The sequence below is a fragment of the Temnothorax nylanderi genome, unplaced genomic scaffold, assembly GCF_030848795.1.
Source record: "Temnothorax nylanderi isolate EJ_2023f unplaced genomic scaffold, tnyl_v1.0 TNYL_tig0054_pilon, whole genome shotgun sequence".
Lineage (NCBI taxonomy): Eukaryota > Metazoa > Arthropoda > Insecta > Hymenoptera > Formicidae > Temnothorax > Temnothorax nylanderi.
Window position 1 is genome coordinate 321,332 of NW_027249116.1, and position 22,058 is coordinate 343,389.

The 22,058-nt window shown below is 41.4% G+C and overlaps 1 protein-coding gene across 12 annotated transcripts in view; it reads left to right on the plus strand.

Annotated features, from left to right (window-relative positions):
* The first annotated feature begins 55 nt into the window (after positions 1-55).
* Positions 56-22,058, plus strand: part of LOC139772825 (uncharacterized) — an 84,156-nt gene continuing 62,153 nt past the window's right edge. For 10 of the 12 annotated variants that reach the window (XR_011718203.1, XR_011718205.1, XR_011718204.1 and 7 more), the window contains exons 1-2: positions 56-276; positions 2,977-3,376. Coding sequence is in view for 9 of the 12 variants with exons in the window: in XM_071706739.1 (XP_071562840.1) it covers positions 3,146-3,376 (231 nt within the window). In the remaining 3 variants the exon portion in view is untranslated. Of the gene's footprint in view, positions 394-2,976; positions 3,377-22,058 lie in introns of all 12 variants that reach the window. The other 2 variants (XM_071706740.1, XM_071706741.1) reach the window with 2 other exon arrangements.

The window sequence follows — 22,058 nt, forward strand, 5'->3', positions numbered from 1 at the left end:
CCACTCGCCATCGGCTGACTCTGACAGCGGCGGTGGCGTGGCGGCAGAGTCGGCAGGCGGCGGCGACGATCAAAGCCGTGTGGAGTATCCGGGAGGGCGGTCGCGTTACGCTCGGTGCTTTCGTCGTCGCGCGAGTCTCTCGGAGTCGGTGTGTCGTATATACGTGTGCGCGCGCGGTCCGCGGCGGCCGGTCGATGTGAAAAGGAGTAGCGAAACGGAGAAGGCGGGCACGAGCGAAGGATGACGGCGCGGCGTGTGATTTGACAAGTGGAGAAGGTAGCGTTCGATGGGAAAAAGTTGTTGAATGCCGTTCAACACCGCGGTGGTTGACGGACTAGTGGACTTTAAGGTATATCCGTCGCGCGCGCAACCCTGCGTGTGTGAACCCCTCCGGTTAGTGCTCTCTCTCTCTCTCTCTATCTCTCTCTCTCTTTCTCCTTTTTTTCGTGTCTATCTCTCACTCTTCCTCTCTCTTTGTCTGCTGCTCCCTTTTTACGACCGCTCGCGCGTTAGGGTAGCGTTCGAACGTCGGTAATCGCTCGATAGTCGTGAGGATTTGAGGCGCCGCGCGTCATCGAACCGCGGCAAACTCGGCCGAAGTGCGGGAAAAAGGGTTCGAGAGATCGATCGCCCGCGAAATGTACCGCCGCGCCGAGGAACCAGACGGAGAACCCCCGCGACGCCGCGCCGCGCCGTTGACGCTAATATATTATATACATAACATGCATACACCTAAATATATTTATACACATGTATAGTTATGGATATACATAAAAAAATAGATTTATATATGCATGTGTGTGTATATATACGTATATATGTGTGATTTATGTATGTACGTGCGTATGCGTGTGCGTGGAAACGCCAGTGGAATCTTGGCGTGGTAATTGCGGGATGTGCGGATGTGCCATCGTTTTGCGCGTTCTCCAGGTTTTCCTGTTTCCCACCGACACGACCAATCGCGCCTCGCGCCTCGCGCCTCGCGCCTCGCGCAATCCGGTTCGATCCGATCGCCGACGACCCGGAGCACGCATGAATGTTTGCCATTAAAGAATCTATCCCGCGGTATCAATCGCAGGGTGTCGTGTTTACTACGATATATAGGCGTCAGTTTGCTGTCGACGCGACAGAATTCCGGCTGCAATTAAACGCGACAATCGCCTCTCTCGGTTTCGGTTTAACTTTAACCCTCCGTCTGTCGTTAGAAATTTTCGTTACCACGACTAAATTAGCGGATTACGAGAGATGCTCCGAGTTGGAATAATATTGAACCGTCAATTTAAGAGTCGTCAGTTCTCCAGTAAAGTTTACTTGTGACTTACGTTACGTACGTCGATTCTCTTTATTTTTGCAGTGCGGATATATCATTTCGGATACTCTTGAATAATATTTTAATATTCTACATCAATATATTAATAATTAAAATATATATTAGTATATTATTTAATATTCTAATATTAATTGACCCTTTCTCTCCCCTCTCTCTCTCTCTCTCTCTCTCTCTCTCTCTTTCGTTTCTTCCGTTTTTAAACTGTTATTTAAGCGCAGAGAAAATGTGAATATAAAAATGATCGAATCACGTACTAAAACATATGGGCGACCGTTTGGAGCAGAACGTGTACCGAATGCGCAGCTGGGTTAAACCGACGCGCAGACGAAAGAGAAAAAAAAGCAGGAAAGAGAAAAACATGCGCTATTTTGAATTTCGGATAGTCTGCGCCTCGCGAGACGCCGAGACTCGTCCTCTCGGGTGCTCGAGCACCCGTGAACGTCGCGGCAGCCGAGACGACGCGACGCGACGCGACGCGACGCGACGGCCGCTTTTATCGCCGCGGCTCGGAGAGGCGCGCAGCGCTCGAACGGACACGCTCGAATCGATTTTCCCGGTGGTTCTACCGTCGACCGTGCGGGCTTACCGCTCGCGTTGCGTTTCCGCGCGAGGGTTTTCCGCGATTCCCCTGCCAGCTACGGTGCCCCCAGGTGCCCCGTTATTTCGCTCCGGTGTCGTCGCGCGATCGCGACGACGCCGACGACGCGCGGAGCCGCGTTTCGCGTCGGTATGACGTTATATAGGACCTCGTTCGTCCCTTGACCCTCGTCAGAGAGCCCGCGATCCTGACCAAAGGTATCCCGCGTTTTCGTCCAAAAAAAAACCTCGGAAAGTCCGATCTTTGCTTTTACGATTGTTATGTTAGACCAGTTGGACGGTGGTTATTGGCGGCTCACTTGCGAAAAAAATCGTGGCGTGTGTTCTGAACGAAAGTGCATCCCAAGCAACACGAACGTGCCAGGGTGGCGGTCGAAAGGTCTGAAAGACGCTCCGCAACTTTGAGATGATAATTTCGGATATCTTCGTGTTGTTTGGCGATGTTAGCGGCAAGATTGCACTTCGGGCGAGGCTCGGTCTTCTTCCTCCTCGGTGAATAGCGAATGGGAGGATGGTGCTCACAATGTGCTTGTGAACCGTTTCGTCACGTACGGTTATACCACCCGTATCGTTTCGTGCCGACTAAAAATAGCGTTCCTCGAAGAACAACCAAAGTAATTCGGCCCGATGGAACTCCCGTGTAACACCGTGTGCTCGACTATTTTATTTTATCGCCCGCGGGAATTTAATTTTTAATCGCCCCAGCGAGAGGCGTGCGGAATCGCGATGTGGATCGAGTCCGTAATTTCAGATCTACTTTAAAGTTAAGATTGTGTTTAAAGTAAGGCTCAAGTTACGGCGCGCGATCCATTTTAATGCGAAACATCGAAAACTCGAGCTTTCCATGTGTTCCATTCCAATCTAATAAAAGCCAAGTTTCGGCTATTAATAGCCCGGATTCCGCGTCTCCGGGGGGGGGGGGGGGGAACGGAAGCCCTACGGCCTCTACGTCGAGGGGCTGAAATAAATTACGTGTTATCGGTTAGGCGTCACGTTCGTCACGCTCGCGCTTCGATCCTTCTCTGATCGGTTCTCGATCGGCCGCACAGATATCGGGATTCCGAGCCGTGGATCGAGGTTGGGAATTAACGAGCGGAAGTGTAAGCGGAACGGGTCCGGTGAGGACGACGGCGGTGGCGGCGGTGCGGCGGCGGTGGCGTGGGTTGAAGAGGGTGTGAGACAACGAGAGGGTGAATCGACGGAGCGACTGAGCGAAGGATGACGGGCGAGGACGGAAAGCGCGGTGGCGGTGGCGGCGGCGGTGGCGGCGGCGGCGCCGACGACGTTACCACCGGGACGAACATGAACACGAACGTCACCGACAACGCCAACAACGTTAACGCCAATGTTAACGCCAACATAAACGTCAGCCAGCAGAACGGCGGACCGGAAAAGGCCCCCGTAGTCGGCGGTACCAACGTGGAGACTCTGCCACGCACCGGAAAACAGGTAAGATTGATGAGCTTTTTGTTGAGGGGGAAGCACCGAGAGTGATATGGATCTGGAAATCTTAGACACCGATGTAATTTGAACGAGCTTGATTTGACGTGTCTCTTTTTTAGTTTTATCTACGACATATTAACGACGTAAGTAAAGAAAGAAGATTTAATTGAGGTTTAAATGCAATGCGATGCAAAAAATAGTTAATTTGTTCCTTCGAGTTATCCATTACATTTCTTTCTTCGTGACTAAGTATAATTTATTTTATCTAAAGTTCTATCTAATTGTAAGTTTGTTTTATCTAAATGCAGGCAACGAAGAGAGGAAGGTAATACAAAAGTAATTCTTAAAATTTTCTATTTACTCTTGATGAAAATCATTTCTCAAATCTGCGAAGTAAAAGTAGGAAAGCTGTTTAAGTTTGTATCATTCTCAGTGCTTCAGTTTTATATCAGGAAACATGCCGTTGATGTCGCAACTAGCAATTTTACTAATTTATATGCTGCGAAAGATTATTGTTCTTTGCAATGCGATGTTATAACATGTGTATTAAATCGGAAATAATATTTTATTATAATGGAAATATTTCTCTCCATATATATCGTGATATTGTAGTAATTAAAACCACATAATTATATACGAGAATACCCATATAATTATGTTTAAAAAATTTGCTGTGTCACGTAATACTCAGAGTTTTCGAGGTACTGCATGGTGCGTTCGGATTAGTTTGTCACGAACATATGTATTTTTGGCCACGAGGGAAGTGGGTGGCATTATCGCAAATAATAGGCTTCGTATATACATGGCATCTAATAGCATATACGGGCTCGCGTTCAACCGTTTCGCCGCATGTCAGCTCGCAGTTTCGATTGCGTGGGTAAAGTGCGAGAGGAGGGTTCGGTACAGCTGTACTCTCCCATTTGACACTCTCTTCTCACGCGCCACGTTTAGTTTCTTTGACAAAAAACTTTCTGCATGAACAAATTTTTATTTATCTTTTTCTGCTCTTGCATTACCTTTTTTCAGAGACCCAAAGCGGATATATCTGGTCATCCAGTCATGTCGCGATAAACAAGCTAATACTAAAGCATCTGTGGTATCGAAATATATTTTGCCGAGTGTTTCGTAACTTGAACTGGACAGGGCGATGCTGTTCGCCAAGGTTCCCATTCATAGAACACGCGGAGCTCTATTTGTTGAACATCTGAGAAGGCGTCAACAGGGCGACCGCCTTTGTCGTAGATCGTTACGTCGACCGCGTTAGCATGCAAAGCGATCATTAAGACGAAGTGGCCGGCCGATTGTTGCGGCCCAAAGGTCACGGTTACTCCCGGACGTAGGCTGCTGCGAAGGTAGCGGCGCACCGCTAGGTAGGGGACGCACGTGCCCGTGTTCACGGTACCGCAGATCCTGAACGTTCCTCTCCGGGATAGAGAAAAAAGTCCCACATCGAGTGGGCGCGCGCGATTCCACGGGAAACAGAAAGGTCGCCAGGTAGAGAATGTTAGACCGCTTCGTTAATTGCAGTTTTTTTTGGAACATACGTGTTTGTTGTTATGTCGTTAAGTACAAAAGTAGTAAAGTACAAAAGCATTAAGTATTTGAATGGTGTGTCTCGGTAGTTTGAAACACGAGGGTAGTAGGCTGAAGTACTTTGTTTCGTTCTAAAGAGAGCCGAGAGCAAGTTGTTAAGACGGTAGAATTTGGACAAGGTAAGCTTCTTACCTGAAGACGACATGAGAAACCGGTTGTGACATGGGTCAAAATAAACTGTGAGTCAGAAAACGATTCCATTTTTAATTCACGTCTTTAATTTCTCATTTTAATCCCAAGTGAAAGATTTACCTTAATTCATCTTTTTCGTAGAGAAATCTAAAAATTTAATAATTAAATTTTCTACTCCGTCTCATCTCCGCATCTTTGAATATTTGCATTTATTGCTTAAATACCTTTTGCAGCAGATACATCTGTGAGTACTTAAATGCACATCTTCTTAGATATTGAAAACAAATATTTCCCCCCCCCCCCCACAGCGCTGTCTTTATCCTACATCTATAATCTCATTCGTGATTATATTTATGATTTCAAGAAATTTTTAGTTGTGTTTGCGATTTTGTATCACGCGTGCCTGAACGTAGTGCATAAGTTACTATAGTAGATCTTTAAAAAATATATGTATGTATCCATATATTTCATCGATGTGGGTAGAACTAGCTGATAAAAAGAGAAATTCATGATACTTTTAAGTCTATTAGGTATATGTATATTTTCGTCGCTGTGCTGCGACAAAAGTCAAGGCTCTTACGCTAATTAATGAGTATTTCTCTGCTGAAACAGTCGTTGCTTTATTCTCTAAAAATGTGTCATAACGAGCGGTGTCCACCGCGCGTAACTCGGTGACCAATTATTTCATCCTGCCTAATGTTGTGATGTCATACGCTATGAACGTCGCTGACTCTTCAGTTTAACAAACGTATCATCATTTCTCTTTGCAGAATCTCAGAGATCAATTCGCGAATTAGATCGTTAAACGTGGAAATATAGAATGTAGGTCTGACGCTGTCTCGTATACAGGGTGCGGCATCTAGTACGATTGTGTACCTATAGGTGATTAGAAAGGTAATAATGTAGGGTAAAAAAGCAATGTTTTCTCATAATAAAATGAATAAAGTCTTTATTAATTATTTTTACAATAAAAATATATGTCCTATAATGATAAAGAAAGATAAAGATAATGCTAATAAAACTAGAATTGTTTGAGATTCATATTAGCACAATTAAAATTCATGTTCAACTTATCGCTGCGACTGAGGCGCGGCATTGAGACACAGAACGATAAACAATATAATACCGATTGCATATGCAGCGTCGCTTATCGAGAAAGTCTTCAACGCGCAGTTCGTCGTACCTACTACACGCGACGATTCCATTGACTCGCGTTTCGATCCGGCTGTCCGGCATGCGCCAACAGTTAGCCGCTCTCTATGTACACATTCTGGACTCTGGGATTACGTCATAATTTCACCGTGGACCTTCGCCAAAGAACCTTGAACAATGTCTCGAGGCCACGGCTAACCAATCCCGAAGAGAGATCCGAGCGCGTATATTTCTCCGCCATCATAGATAAAAATACGTTTCCGTCGAACTACGTTCGCTGTTGAGTCATGTTGTTAGATAGCGAATTGATTAATTGACCAAGTCGCAACGACTGGTACAGCTAAAAGATTGGTAGTCGCGAGATCGCGTGCCCTATTCCCCATGTAAATCAAGGCTGCCACGGTTTATCGTCAATATCTCTCGTCCATGAGGCGATTGTACAAGAGGTCTTAAAATTCGCGAATCTAAAAATTCTGGAGTATCAAATTTATGTTACAAACGACGGAGAAGAAGGGTTCCTTCGTAAACTGTATTTTAGACAATTATACAAGACACTCCTCCTCTAGTTCTTCTTTCTACCTTTAAATTTAGAGTCTACTCTCCAAAGGTTCTTGCACGCTAGAGAATCCGTCATTGAAATCGAGAGAACTGCGGGGCACTCATCGCGGGGGATCGAACTAATCGGATTAGAAAACGGTACTGCCGGTTTGCCGGTCGGATTTGAAACCATATCCGTCCTTCAGGATGACGGCGTGCGCAGACAAAAAGACACGAAGGTGGTGCTGCAGCGATCACGAATCTGGGTCAGTCGCGACGCATTAAGGGGGGGTTTTAGACCACGTCCGGCAATTCCTTGTGTTCAACAGCAGCCAGACTGTCGTTTCCGTGATGCGCTTTTAGGGGACGACTAGGTTGTCAATCAGCTTGACGCGCGAGTTACATCTGATTGCCCGTAATAAGACGGTACATGCAATAACATCACGCCGCGACGGAGGCACGTACGTTTTCTACGGTGTGTATTCAAGTAAATTATTGAAGATCACGACACGATCTTACATCTGATTTGACAAAATTGCTATATAAGATTAAACATAAGAATTTATTTATCCTGGAACGAGTCTCCTAATAAATGCACAGTGCAGGGAATGCAAACAAGATATAAAATTATAACGAGAGTATAAGTTTAGAGTATTCCACAAAATTAAAGGACATATAATTGAGTTAAAATTAAAGAATACATCAAAGTTCTTCTAGTGACTGTCAATGTATTTTGAGGAAACGTGTGCTAAAATTGGTGTTTCCACGTAAACCCCCACGATCTGCACAGCGATCGTTGGGAGTATCTCGCGCTTTAATAATGATATTAATAAAACGACATTTGCATTATTCGCGACGCAATCGAATAAACAATTCAGGCGATACCGAAGCCCGGCGGCAACCGTAACGACTTTTAATAGTATCCCGTGTATCGATCAGCGAGTCCATCGCACCGTGCCATTTTTACGGTTGAAGCTGTACGCGTGCATACGCGGAACACGTTATTTTCCATTCGTCGATTCCTCGCCGGATGAGACCGCGTTGCGAAACCGCAGGCGGTGTACACATGTGTACGTGTCGCGTCCCTTCCGCAACGGCTGCAAAGGTAGACTGAAAATAAACGTTTTCGCGCCGGTAACGCTGGCGCTGCTGCAACGTTGCGGAATGTGAGGCGGCTTCACGCTTTACGCTAGATAGACGGTCCATGGTGCATCGCTGTGAAATTTTACTTCAACGCGTTTTAACTCAAAATCATCGAGTCATCAAGTTCATCAGCTGGCGCACACGGGTTTGAAAGCGATTTATTGTGATAAGAATAACATTAAACTGGAATTGCTTGTAATGTGTTTTTTTTATATGAACATTACAGAAATGATGTTCATATTGTATTCTAGGAAAAAGATAATTTAAGTTTGGAACATTACTGATTCTAAAAAAAGTTAGTGCTGTGCTCATCAATAACATATAACATATGTGAAGATAATTAATGGCAAGGGAAGAATGCCTTTTTATGTCTAAAATATACAAAAATAATGCAAATCGCGGAATTGAGAAAATATTTTCAAATAAAAAAGATATTACATCATATTAGTTTTTTTCCTGATTCTTTTCAAGCTTGTGATTTAGTAAAAATAATATTTATTTAAAGCAGCCTGCAAAAAGTGCGTTAAATTAATTGCCACTCTATCCTGCAGCGAGTATTCATTTCAAGTTGACAAGGGCTTCCGTAGAAATTTGGCATTCTGCCCTTGACAAGTACTTAAACATTAAACGCAACGTCGGAAGCGGTCGTGATTGACCTACTTTAACAACGTCTCGTAAAATGCTATTGTCGTTAACAGCAGCGAAAGTGGACGGAATTATTCGTTACTAACAACGATGCGAGATAGAGGGAGACCTTTCACCATGGATCATATTTAATTATTAAATCATGTCGGCTTCAAAGAAGCAGATGATCTATTTAAACGCTAAATTTGACTTATATCATATAAATCTTTCTGCCAGTCAGAATGAATATTTAGTAACGTAGTAATCTTATTTCAGAAAGTGTAAGAAGATGCTCATAATAATTTAAATTAGGATCTGGTTTAAAAACACACGTGACACATGTGGTTAACATATGCTTAAGACACGTCACAAAGAATGCAAGGGATGTAATGTAATCAACTATGTATGTACGATCAGAATTAGATCTTCTATTAACAACACTAAACACAATACTTAAAATTAAGGAAATTTTAAACAAAAGATTGAGAAAAAGGAACAATAAAACTTTTTACGTCTTTTTTTAAGAGATTGCAAATTCTAGGAATTCACGAAAGGCAAATTTAAATGCTTTGTTAATGTAAGATATTTAATAAAATACTTTTGTCTAATAAACACCCACACCCACACTCATGCATATATATTCGCTTTTTATCGATGCATTTGAGCATTTAAGCTTTGCCTAATCGCGTCTTCAATGAATTAGAGATCCTAATAGACTTCAAAGTATTGTCTGGCGAAGCAGTCGACGAAGCGCGATAACTCGAAAATGCGCGTTTCGGCTGCTGCACACTTCTTTAAACATACACGCGATAAGTAGCGAGCTGTGTAAACTTAACGGAGGGGTTGTAACCCTCCTCGCGTCGCCGATACTTTCTCCCTCTTCGCTTTCTCCGTTCTTTCGAGTTGGGGAGCGGAGTGCCTCACCGCGCTCTCGTGATCGAAAAGGGTTCGCGCCAGCCGAACGTTCTTTAATTTGTCTGTAAGAGGGAAAGGTACGTTTACCCCAACGATTTTAACATCCTTATCCTTTTTCTGTCTCCCTATCGTCCACACGCAGAAAACTCGAGGATGAGTGAGCGAAATATAATTTAATGTAACTTGCCACTCTCAGGAATTAAAATGTCGGCTCATTCTTCTTTTTACGTGATTACAATTATGCGCCAATTTTACGCGATCGTTAATGCGAAATAATTTTTGCACATGTTAAAAAATAAGACAAGTATATATATGGAAGAGAAATATAAATCAATTATTTTTAGGGAATTATTTTCAGGAATTATTTTATTAATATACCAGCTTTATTTTTAGAATTTTGATTAATCAAGTTTGAGTTTGAATATTATAAAGATTTCGCGCCTTTTAGAAAAACGTAATGCGGTCAGTCGCATTTACGTATCTAGCTTTGATTGAGTGAATCGACGTTTTCGTTCTCGATTATTTGAGTGTACATACATACATACGTTACATGTAAGCTTCAGCGCTCGAACAAAAGAATTATCCGGATGAACGTACCGTCCAACACAGAGTCGACTATATAGCGTTTTTGTTGTTGCCCTAATTCTTGTGTGACATTTTATAATACCCGCTTTTGCGCTGGTATCCTATATAATCGATATTAACCTACTTTGAAAATATTGCGCGATATATGCGTGTGATAGAAACGGTCCTTGTAAACGCAATATCTGATTTTTTTATTGAGAAAGACCCCATTATTCATTATTATAAATTATTATTCGAAGCTTTAATACCTGAAATATATTTTAATTATGTGTGTATTGATACACGCAATATATGCAATGAAGTAAAAATTGTTATTGCGTTTTTTTGGCTGATAAAAAATGTTTGCAGAGTATATCGTGGATCAGAATACGGCTAGTGCAACAACCTGCATCGATTATTGAGGAGGCGGTTGGGTCATCTGTTAGTGCATTTATAATCGGCTAAGATTATCAGGTCGTACGCTAATTACACTGTAATAATGTAAATATTGTAAATAAATGGGGCGATCAACGATGGAAGTTTTCTCGCATGATTTTAATTTGTTTTTTTTTTTTCACAAATTTGAGAATTTAAATCTGCTCTTCCCGATATAACTATAGATATTTTTTTGAGAGTTATTTTTCTTAAATAGACATTATTTATTTTACATATTGAATTAATACTTTTTTATCCTGCCATCTTACCTAAATATTGTACGAAGAATCGATGAAGCATAAAACAAAAGTTATGATTTATGATTTTACAAGAATATTATATTTTTAAAGGATTTTTACTATACTAAGTACATTATTGAATTTTACTTTTTCTCGTGTCAGGCGGAGTTAAAATACGGTCGAAAAAATCAAAGTGGCTCGATACAATTAAACCGTTATCTGTTAACTATAGTGGCATGCGATTCGTGCAGGGGACAATCAATTGTCGTCGAAATCAAATGTAATTACAATTAAAGAGAAATACTTCGTGGAACATATTGCGCTGGCGCCATCCTGTACATCGGATTAATTGATCTCAACTGTGACATCAGTAAAAACTGTTGCTCGAAGAAAACGGGTAATTGCAGAAATAAGTGAGTGATAGACAGAACTCGAATTTGATTGTAGAACATTTAACATTTTAACTGTCATGTTATGTCACATGTATGTGAACGACGTCAGTATTTGCCTCACAGTTGTGTGTATAAGTGGAAATGCAGATAGGATTTATTGCGGTATTTGTCATGGCGACCGAAGTGTTAATTAATCACGGTCGACGAGTCCTCGCGGATATTACTGCGGATAATTCCGATTCTTCTTATACATATCAGTCCGGGATCGCATCACGATTATTTTTGTTTAGGCACGTACACGCACGCCCGCACGTGGCGAGATTACGTCACCACCGAAGAAATTGAAAGGTCAGGGAATGTGAGAAAAACGCCAGTACGAAATATCACGAAAGGGGCTTTTAATTTATGCGCTGGTCCCTCGCGATACGAGAGAAGTCTCGCAATCCGATCGTTGTCGGATACAATGAAAAGCGCGGTCGAAGCATTCGTGTTACAACGCCGACAAGTCAGCTGCTAATATAAAACGAGTTTTGTATCTCGACTCGTCAAGGCAGTATCGAGTCATCCGATGATGAAGCAGCGAGCGTCTAATCGCATTGAGAATTCATTAAAAATGTTTACCTAGCTCCTCTTGCTCGAGGCAGGATTATCGACATTTCTTGCACTGGCTTCTGCAAACGGATTAAAACGATCTTGACGGTCGTATCGAACTGAATTCGACACGAAAAATTTAACGCGACGATGACTATCAGTTACTTCTTATTTCGTATTCGATTCGATTATTATTATCGCTACCGCATTACTTACACAATAGATAACAGACCCCACGTATGACTAACAATAAGCTTACTTATATTTATAAAGAGTTCTAATCCAATATTTAAAGGAATTTAAGGAAAAGATTTGTCAGAAATGTACATGTTATTGTCGAATAGTTAAAAATGTTGTCATCTATACGCACTGCTATCGCAATCTGCTTTCCCTCCGCGGTTTCTGGGTTGTAATCGATCCTCTTGCTTTCGCTCGGCTATGCAAAAGTGCGTTTTTAGAAAGAAAAAAAAACGGACACATGCGTCGATTATGCGCAAACGGTGCCGATAGCGATACCATTGATAGCGACGGGGAGGTGTGACACGGGGGAGATTGATAGTGGAAAGAGAGCCGAGCGAAGGTGGTAAGAGGAGCGAGCAGGGACCGCGCGGAGGCGAATAGGGGGCGGTTTGCTGCAATAGCGCTGTCGCGTTCATATCGACCCGTGCCTCCGAGACTCCATCTTGCCTGCCCCACATATATACCTATGTACATCTACGTGTATCTATTACCTACCTACCTACCTGTATTACGCCGTGCCCTGCCCTGCCGCGATCGCTTTTTCTGCATAGCATTTTTCCCCGCGCTCCCCGCTCTCTATTTTTCTCCCTTTTTCTACCTCCCTCCTTCTCCCTTGACGCCACAGATGCCAGGAAGCACGCAATTATTTTAATTCCCTTCGTAGTCTTCAATTTCGATATCTCCCCCTTCTCATATCGTTCAGGGACATTCACGTAGTCTAGATCCACGCGGACTGCCAGAGTGACTATTTACGGCATTTACGCGATAAAAATGTAAGGACAGACGTGCTACGTATTGCACAAAACAGCTATATTACTGGAAACTTCTTTATCTTATATTACACTATTATTAGACGCTGTTTCACATTTTATTTCTGTTCACAGTATTTTACTTTTCATTTTTCCTGAATTCTTTAAAACTTTTATCCCCGCAGGCACGCAGAGTCGTTCAGATAGTATTATTTTTTATATTTTATTTTTATACTTCATATCCACGATATTCACTTTAATCTCTTTAATAATCTGAGATTAACGGTTTGCGCGCTAGTTTTCTCTATCTATTGCTCTTTATATTCGTCGAAGTGTATGATGGTAGTGAACTCGCTAAAAGGGAATTCGCAATGAATCTTCTTACGTCGAAAAAATGTGTGAAAGAGGAGACATCGCACTCTAAATAGAGGCATCTATACGGCGCAGCGCCCTGAAATTCAGTTCACGCTGCTGCTGTAGCCGACGACCTCGACCCTTTCGGCCGCGCTCTCCATTTGCCCCCCGTTCAGTCGGAGAAGTCAGAGGCCCTCCCGCCCTCGTTTCCTCCGTCGGCATACCGAGCGTACATTTAATTAAGCCCCAATGAAAAGGACGTGTTGGCGGCGATGAAGAGATTACTGGATAACGTTGGGTGACATATATACGGATATCAGGCCGAGCGCGCAAACAAGGGGACCCGCCCGGTTCTAAATAATACGATTTTCGACGACTCTACTTTTCGTAGCTCATCTGATGATTTTTTATAATCCGAGATAAAGGACGTCTCGTTTATTTTATTTGTCTCATATATATTCTGTGCTTGTTTGAAGATTTAGCGAACCATTGTTTTTCATTTGATATTTTTAACCTGTGCGATGAGAAAGATATTAAAAGAAAACGCAGTCTCCCTCTTTCATAATTTTAACGACTATGGATTGCTGTTATTGTACGTTACATACCTATATATACGGCGATAAACATAGCAGGTGCGAAGAATTGCGATCTATCGTTAATTAACAGCAACGTTACATCGTTAAAATCACTACGCGCGTTTTCATCGTCTTCGGAGCTATTTCCGCCACGCTTAATTCACCGTAACGAATAACGCTTTAGAATTTAAGATCGCGGGAGATACAATTACAGATTGTCTTAGAATCTGATATAACCTGACAGGGTTTAATAACAGGTTCAGGGTTCAACCATTTGACACTAGGATATATAGGCATATCGTTCGTTAACAACTCGAAGAGCAGTTAATAACAACACGGGGACGAACTGCATTCTTGTCTCGGCAATTAATCAAATCTCGTTGAGGACAGTTAAAAAAGAATCTGGAATCGTATTATTATTACATTAATAAAATATATAATTGTCGAAGGATTCTTGCGTGTATTAATAAGCTAGATTTGCATCTGTAACATTATATTTGACAACACAAAATCGGAACTTAATGTTTTTTTTTGTTAATATTACAAATATCCACTTCGTTTTAAAATAACGACGACTGTCATCACCGATTAACTGTTACGTTCTTGAAGTAATAATTTTTGAACGTCCTAGTTCCTGAGAGGCGACCTCGAAGCTCGGATGTTACTAAAGGACTTCCGTAAGACTCGACTAGCAGAAGATATTTTCACGTAACGTTCATGAAAAGGCACTTCTCTCTCGTGGGATGTTTGTCGCTTCATCGCGCCGAAGCATGTTTTGGTCATTATAACACTGCAGCCGTATACTTTTCGCGATGACGATATGGATGAGTCACGAATGTACATTCGCCTTGCACGCAGTGAAAATTGGGACGTGGCAACATACCGATCGGACAACCGGTTGTCTCGTGTCCTAAATTTGATCATTGCAAATATGTACTTTACACGACTTATACACGCAGTGGATACCTGTTTGTTAAATCTCTCGACATTGTCATTTCTGTTTTATCAATTATATTTGACATGCAACCATTATTATTACAAGCGAAATGAGGCAAACGTATTTTTACTCCAATTTTTATGACGTTTTTTATGATTGTGTGTTTTTATTAATAATTTAATACAGTAGTACAATAAAATAAATACATAGTTTTTATAAAAGTATAGATTTTATAAATTTTATAAAATACGTATTTTTTATAAAATCATAAAACCTGGTAATAATACGTGGTGGTCGTGTATTTACGTTAGAAGTTAACATTTGCTTCTATAAATAGGTAAAACAGGATATGAAGAGATATGAATAGGCATATACGAGGCATATATTGCCTATTCTAAACCTGAACATGTTCGCATGATTACATTATTAATATCTACAATCGCAATAAAACCAGCAAATATTGTATTACAAGATACGAATAGTTGCAATATAAGCAAAAGATTATTCGTACAAAATATGAAGTTTTCGCTACTTTTTAAGACGCATGCTTCAGCTTTTATTAAAGAGTATTCAATTCGTGATTAGATTAAAAGAAACCTGTTAAGAAAATTTCTGCCGATTACATACTTGATACTGGGACGTCAACTCGTTTGATTAATGGCTGCTACGCCGAAGTACGTACTTTTCTCTGCATCATCCGATGTTTTTCTTGCAGCCGCGAAGCGGCTAACGCATTCTATTGATATCTGGCCCGTGGCCAAAACTGCTTAAGGGAGTAAACAGAATTTTGATACTTGAGCTACGTGGAGCCAAATGTCATTTCAGCAATCGTGCTATCACTTATTATTTCACTGTTTTCAGTATTCCGTATAAGTATGTCAAACGTTTGACTATTCATTTTTACCATCTTGCAGTAATAACTCAATTATCGTATTTCAATATTATTGCAAAATGTCAAATCGATATCTAATGTCGAAAATGTCATATGAATTTATCACAAGATATACAATACAACAAAATGTATAACATGGATTTAAATTTGGTATTATTGCTATCTTCGTATATCCTTTAGTTTATTTTTGAAGATGCAATGAGAAGAGTCCACGATGAAAACGAACTGTGATACAATCATCACGCTCTGTGCTTAGCCTCGACGTAGACCGAGGCTAAGTACGTTCGTTTTGCTGAGAAACGTAATCTACCTGCGTATACGCGCCGTCATCTTGAACATACGTGACAAGACGGCTGTAAAAAAATCTCCAGTATCGGCTGAGTCGCGGCACCTGATGACCTCAACGCTTGTAACGCTGGACGTGATGTCATTTGCCGGCCGTAATATACGGCGATTACATAAGGCTGGTTCATGCATAATACACGCAAAGGCGGAGGAGGGAGGGGGAGAGGGCAATTTTGATCCGCCGAGAAAAGAGAGGAGGAAGAGAGAAACGATGCGTAAGATTGACTGTGTAAGATTGACTGATGAGTTTAATTATCTTTGATCACACGTCTTTCCATCGGTCGCGTATAATGCTGCAATTATGAGAGTCGTGGCTTTAATAAAAAATAAGAACTGGGAAAAGATTTTAGTGAAACATTGGGAAAAGCAAACGAAATTTGCCGGAGGCTCGAACCTCCTATAGTTAGGATCTTTATAAATTTTCCAACTAAAATTTATAATTTCTTGATTAAATCAGACTGAATTTTATTTAGATCTCATTGTCAGAGACTTTTTAATGGGCGTATGCACAAATTATCTCTGAGACCGTTATTAGATCTCGTGAGCCAGATAACGTCCGAATGCTGATTTGGGTATCGATTGTTCTCAGAGTAAAGGCTTGTATTTAACTTTGCCACACTCTCGAGTTAAAAAAGGCAAATATTATTTTATCACGGTATAGTGTAATGGAATATCATAATGCATTGCTCTTGCGTATCCATTATATCTCATAGCAGTCTTTATTTTATTAAGTTTCTTTAAGCGTTATATCTTTTATATTCGTCGTGAACTATTTATCACGAGATTTTCTTTTTATACATAATATTTTTAACACAAGGACGCTTCGTGCATGAATGGTGCTCTAAGTAGGCAGCTGGCACATCGCGCTCATAAAGCGCATTATTAGCGATCATTAGCGTAACGAGTGTCACGAAATTCTATCGGCGACGCGATCACAAAGTCAAGATGTTGAACTTGCCCGTGGGAAGTTTCGTTTCCCCGCAGGACTCGCGGGAACCGCGTTGCAGAAGGATTCCCAGCGCAAAACAGATAAATTTAATTGCAGCTGCTGAGGATACGGATATGGAAGAGGGGAAGGAGTTCTTGCGTCTTTAAGGGAACCGACCATGCAAAGACCATGCAAAATGTCTGCACCGTCGCGTGTAGCGTGTAGTGACGTCTAAGATTAATTTCGGAAACAAACTTTAACGCTTTTGATTATTTCTTGTCCCACAAAAATACGATATACGAACATTTTTGCTATTGCAAAACGTCTTGATTGTTATTGTTAATTACTTCTGATCTTTTCCAGCGTTAAATATATCTAAAAAAAAAACCGTTAATTATCTGTCAAGATGTATTTCGTTTCGTCGTGCGTTAGTACAAAAATTCTGGCATTTTCATGCGATACAAAATTGGATGTTGCGCTCAACCTAGAATCTAATAGCATTTTGGTTATCTCGTATATTTTAGTTTCTTATGTGTTTTCGGCACACACAAGCGTAAACATTTCAATGACCCACTAAGATTGAATAATATTCTTGTAAATTCGGTCATGCGTGTCAAACAAGACATTTTTTCACGTCGAGAATCTTAACGCGCTTGGCAGAGTTAAGATCCGCGTATACTTAACTCTGTTAAGTAGATCTTCTCGATCCGCGTATACTCGAGTATCCGCACAGGCCTCCGAGAATTCTGATTTTGTCCATCCAGGCCGGAACCCCGGCGTCGTGCGTTTCGCACCTTGACGTTATTTTTAACTGTTATGTCCAGCGTGCCGCGTGCGTGTTGCGAGTTGATGTCTCGGCTAAACGTAGACCACCGGTTCTCCAACGGCACGTTGGCCACGCGTGTTGCCGGTATTCCTGGCGATAGGGAACGATAGTTCGTAAGCAACATCTATCACGACGGGCACTTCCTGCTGGTATCTTGCTAAGAAACTGAAAATCGGCCTGGAACGAACACGCCGGGTTTTTTTAATCGATTCCACCGTTACAGAAAAGCGATGAGCTACGATGAAAATCGATTTTACGCCACATTCGCGATTTCGACGCGAACGCGTTTGCTGAACAACGTCATTTTCTTAACGAACGTTGAATCTTTCCGGGTTTAAAAACATACGTTAGTGGAAAACGGTATTTATCAATAACCGTGATCATTGAACGACGTCGCTTTTTCCTTTCTTACAAGATTTTCTTGTAGGATACACAGTAAAAAATAAAATGTTAATTGTAACATTTTTCAAATGTCCCAGAAAGTCCACTCTAAATTTTATGTTAAAATAACTCATTCATCGTGTGTTACTTGTTGACAAATTAGAAATGTTAATTTATTGACACTATATTTTACATTTATATGTGTTCTTTTAACTTTAAGTATAATGTAAAAATAACTTGTACAAAATGTCGATATAACATTTTGCTCCGTCTGATTTAATGTAACTCTTACGAAATGTATATTATACATTTTATTTTGAGTTATATTAACACATATTTGAGTAAATTTGATTATTTTATATGTCAAAGTTTACGATTATTTGAAGATTTACTTTAACTTTTGTTTATGTTAAAATAACTTTAAGACGTGTTGATTTTTTGAAATAATTATGTTAAAAGAACTCAAAATAATATTCAATTTCTAAATGACATACATAAAGTGTTAGTTATCACGTTGACATAAATATAACACATGAAAATGTTACGAAAATAATAACATAGCTGTTGTATGTTGATTTTACATTGAAATAATAGTCAAATCTTGGTAACACAAGAAAATTTTAACATTTGGACGCACGATTTTTTACTGTGTAATAATCGCGGCTGCTCGCGAGGCTAATTGTTCTCGGTACTCATTTCGTTACGCTGTACTTAAATTCTGCACTGCTAGAATACACAGGTAAAAGATGAGACATATCTTTTCTAACGGTTCAACGTCTTTCTGAGTTGCTTAACGATGTACAGATGCCGATCCGATCGGGATCTTCAAATTCTCCCTCGGCCAGTGACCGGTGCAAATTGTCATTAATCATTGGTGTTGATGGGTCGAGACATCAATTCCAGAGCGTGGCTCGGAAGGACGTCTCTCTTCAGACTTAATTCGAAAAAGCATGCCGATTGTGCTCTTCTAATCGTAACTAATATTCGCGATCGTATCTACATAATTAAATTTTTCTCTCGTGACCTTACAATATTAACCTTTCAGCGCAATGCGTGCAACAAACAACGACGCGGAAAACTTGTTTTTTACGCAAGCTGGGTTCTATTGCTTGGCAATTAATTAACAGCTTGATCGCAATCTGCCGTATCTAATGCGTTTGAAACGATACCCTAATACCATCGTCGATCAATTATCGATTTTGCACGTCGATTTACGAGGTACTCGCCGATTGATCCGGCATAACCGCTGCTTTTAATGCAGCGCACGGCTAGCTAAGTCTAGACTACTTAGCCAAGATTGTTATATCGCTACTCCGTCATTATTACCGCAACCACTAATTACCTGATCGCTCGCCTAGCGTCAGTCACCGCTTGCATTAGTTCCATACCTGGCATCTAGATCCGCGAGCGATGGTATAACGAAGCACACACAAGATCATTAATATCTCGCGAAATTTATTTCTCGTTTGTTTATCACCGCGTGATTAATGACATCCCTGGATAAATTCCCTGCCGATCCAGCGAAAAGAATGAATTATAATTCGCTACGCAGGTTGAATTTTTTCATTGCCGTCTTGTGGAGTTAATTTTGAAATGTCGTTTTTTGCATTATTAGTGACTATTTGTGGAAGTTGGAGAATAGTTTTTATCAAAAACCGAGACTCAGAATTCTTATGATTGCTTAAACGCAGTTATCTGAATAGTGCGCGAGCGAGAGTTGTAGAAAACCGGAATTAAACGCGTCAGCGAAGTTTTACGGATTTTGATATGGTAAATTATTAAACGTTTACGTAAAGTGACATGTATTTTTATGATCGTCTAGGATTGGCTCTTTCAGAATTGAGCCACAGATTTATTTCATAAATCTTTCTTTGCATTTATCCCGCTTAACGTAATGCAGTAAACTGTCGTGCAGGAATTTCAATTACGAGCAGCAGCGTTCTGGGAGGAGACAGCATACGTCAGGTATAAATTTATCCTAGATCACGCGATCTAAAAAAAAAGAAGACAGAATGTTCCTTTGCGCCTGTATATCTCGTCATCGGACGTTTTCCATTATCGTGGTATTAACCGAGCCGGCATTCCACCGGCGTGATGTTTCATTGATCGGAAAACGCGAACACGTTGTTCGGCCGGTTACGCTTCGACGCTTACGCTACGCTCCGCGTTCTTCCTTTCCTCGTTTTCTCCCCTCGACGGATCGCTTCTCGCTTCTTTCGCCGCTTATTATCCTTCCTCTATCAAGCTCGAGCCAGCATCTTTAGTCAGTCAATGAACTCGGCCTCGTTTTGTCATTGTCGTGGCTCTAATTGCTGTCCTTTGCGCGGAGCATATCGTCGTTACTGCCTCTAGATACCTCTTCCCTTTGACTAATCACAAGTCTTGATGGGACCAGACTCAACAGCCTTCGTTAGCAAGACGCAAGACTGCTTTTCGACGAAATTGGACGTTGTTAAAGTACAAATTATAATATTGACGACGTAACAGCACTAGTCTATTGCTTCCGACGAAAGCTTTAACAAATTAATTGTGTTTAAATCGAATGTTATCTTTAAACGTGCTTTATGATATGTCTCTTGTAATCTTGATAAAGGCATTTTTCTCCTCTCTTTTCAAATGTTATTATTTTGTTAACTTTTCATTCGAGCAAGAGTTTTCTATGGTCCTCGCGATATTATTTCTTTCCCACGAGACTGCTACAATCACGGGCAATTTTCTTCTTTTTCTATAGAAATCCCCTGTTGAAGAATTCAATTTCTCGGGATCCCTATTCTTTTAGCTTCCCTTTTTCTGCAATACTTTATTAAGAGGCCACGTTCGTGGGTTAATGATCTACTATTTATACGTCGGCGATAACTTAAATGCAGTCACGGTTTTTCAACCGAAGGCTTTTGTAGCGTTCGCCGGGACCGTTGCAAGGATGCTTTGTGAAAGGGAAAAAGTGTGATACCTGTACGAGAGGTCCGTTGATCCCCGCGCGTCAGGTCGTTGCCCTCGCCGCTGCACTATCATGGCTACGGTAAAGGACGGACCGTGACGGCGCGATTCCGAAATTATTATCGGATGATCGGACCGTGTGATTTCGCCTACGGGTTCCGATTCTATCCGCGCGAACTTGCTTGTGCCTGATTTAATTTTGATCTGAAATCATCCCTCCGCGATTGTCAATCTTCGCAAGTTTCCCTCGATAGCATTCGCGGACTCGCCGCGCCGCTTCCAAACGTAGAACCTCTTTTATCATAGATAGACAATCGCGAGCACCAATTCCTGCTTTTGTTGCTCGCAAGAGCGAAACTATCGCGGCTACGTTCGAAAGCATTCTACGTCTGCGGCCGTTAGTTTGGCACATGGCGTGGCTATAGTTAGCTTGATGCACCGCCAGAAATTGCAGGCGGCCGCATAGCCATTACGCTCATTGCGGCCGATGTGCTCTTTCTTGTTGCGTCAAAGTCATTCGCGAAAGGACCAGGATGAAAAGAAGCCTTATCACCGCTCTAGCAAATCGATAGCGAGAGCGCTAATCTATCGGAGCTGTAATTCCGAGTCGGAAACACTTTACTGTGATATCAAAGACATTTTAGAAAAGAAGAAACGGACAGTACAACGAGAGGTGTAACGTTAGCCGCGACGTAAATTCTAAACTTTGTCGCAGCCTGCGTGCACGACCGCGCTGTTACTCGGTTAACGACCCAGGTCAAGTTATCCATTGAATTATTCCCCGCCCTTCCTCGTTTCAGCCGGTTCGCGTGTGGGATCATTGTTCGTTTCGTTTAAAGTATGATAGCGGTTTCGATATTTCGATTCTTTTTCGCGCGTTACTGTCCCTCAGATGTTCAACATTGCACAACGCGGGAAGGAAACTCTCTTACATTAGTTAAATGCGACTATAAATAATACCGACACAAGGCGTTGGGTTCTTTTTTAAACGTTTGAAATAAGGGGACAAGCGTTATAATCGCCATGGAAATTGATGGAGCGTGCGATCTCTCTCTCTTTCTCGATGGTCTCTCTCTCTTTCTCTCTCTCGATCTCTCTCCGTGTTCTATGTTTAGCGACTCCTTTCGTGTTCCCTAAAGGGCCCCGGAAGCCCTTAAAGCGTCGCTACCCAGACAGCAAGTGAAGTGAGTACACTTGCGTGTAGTCC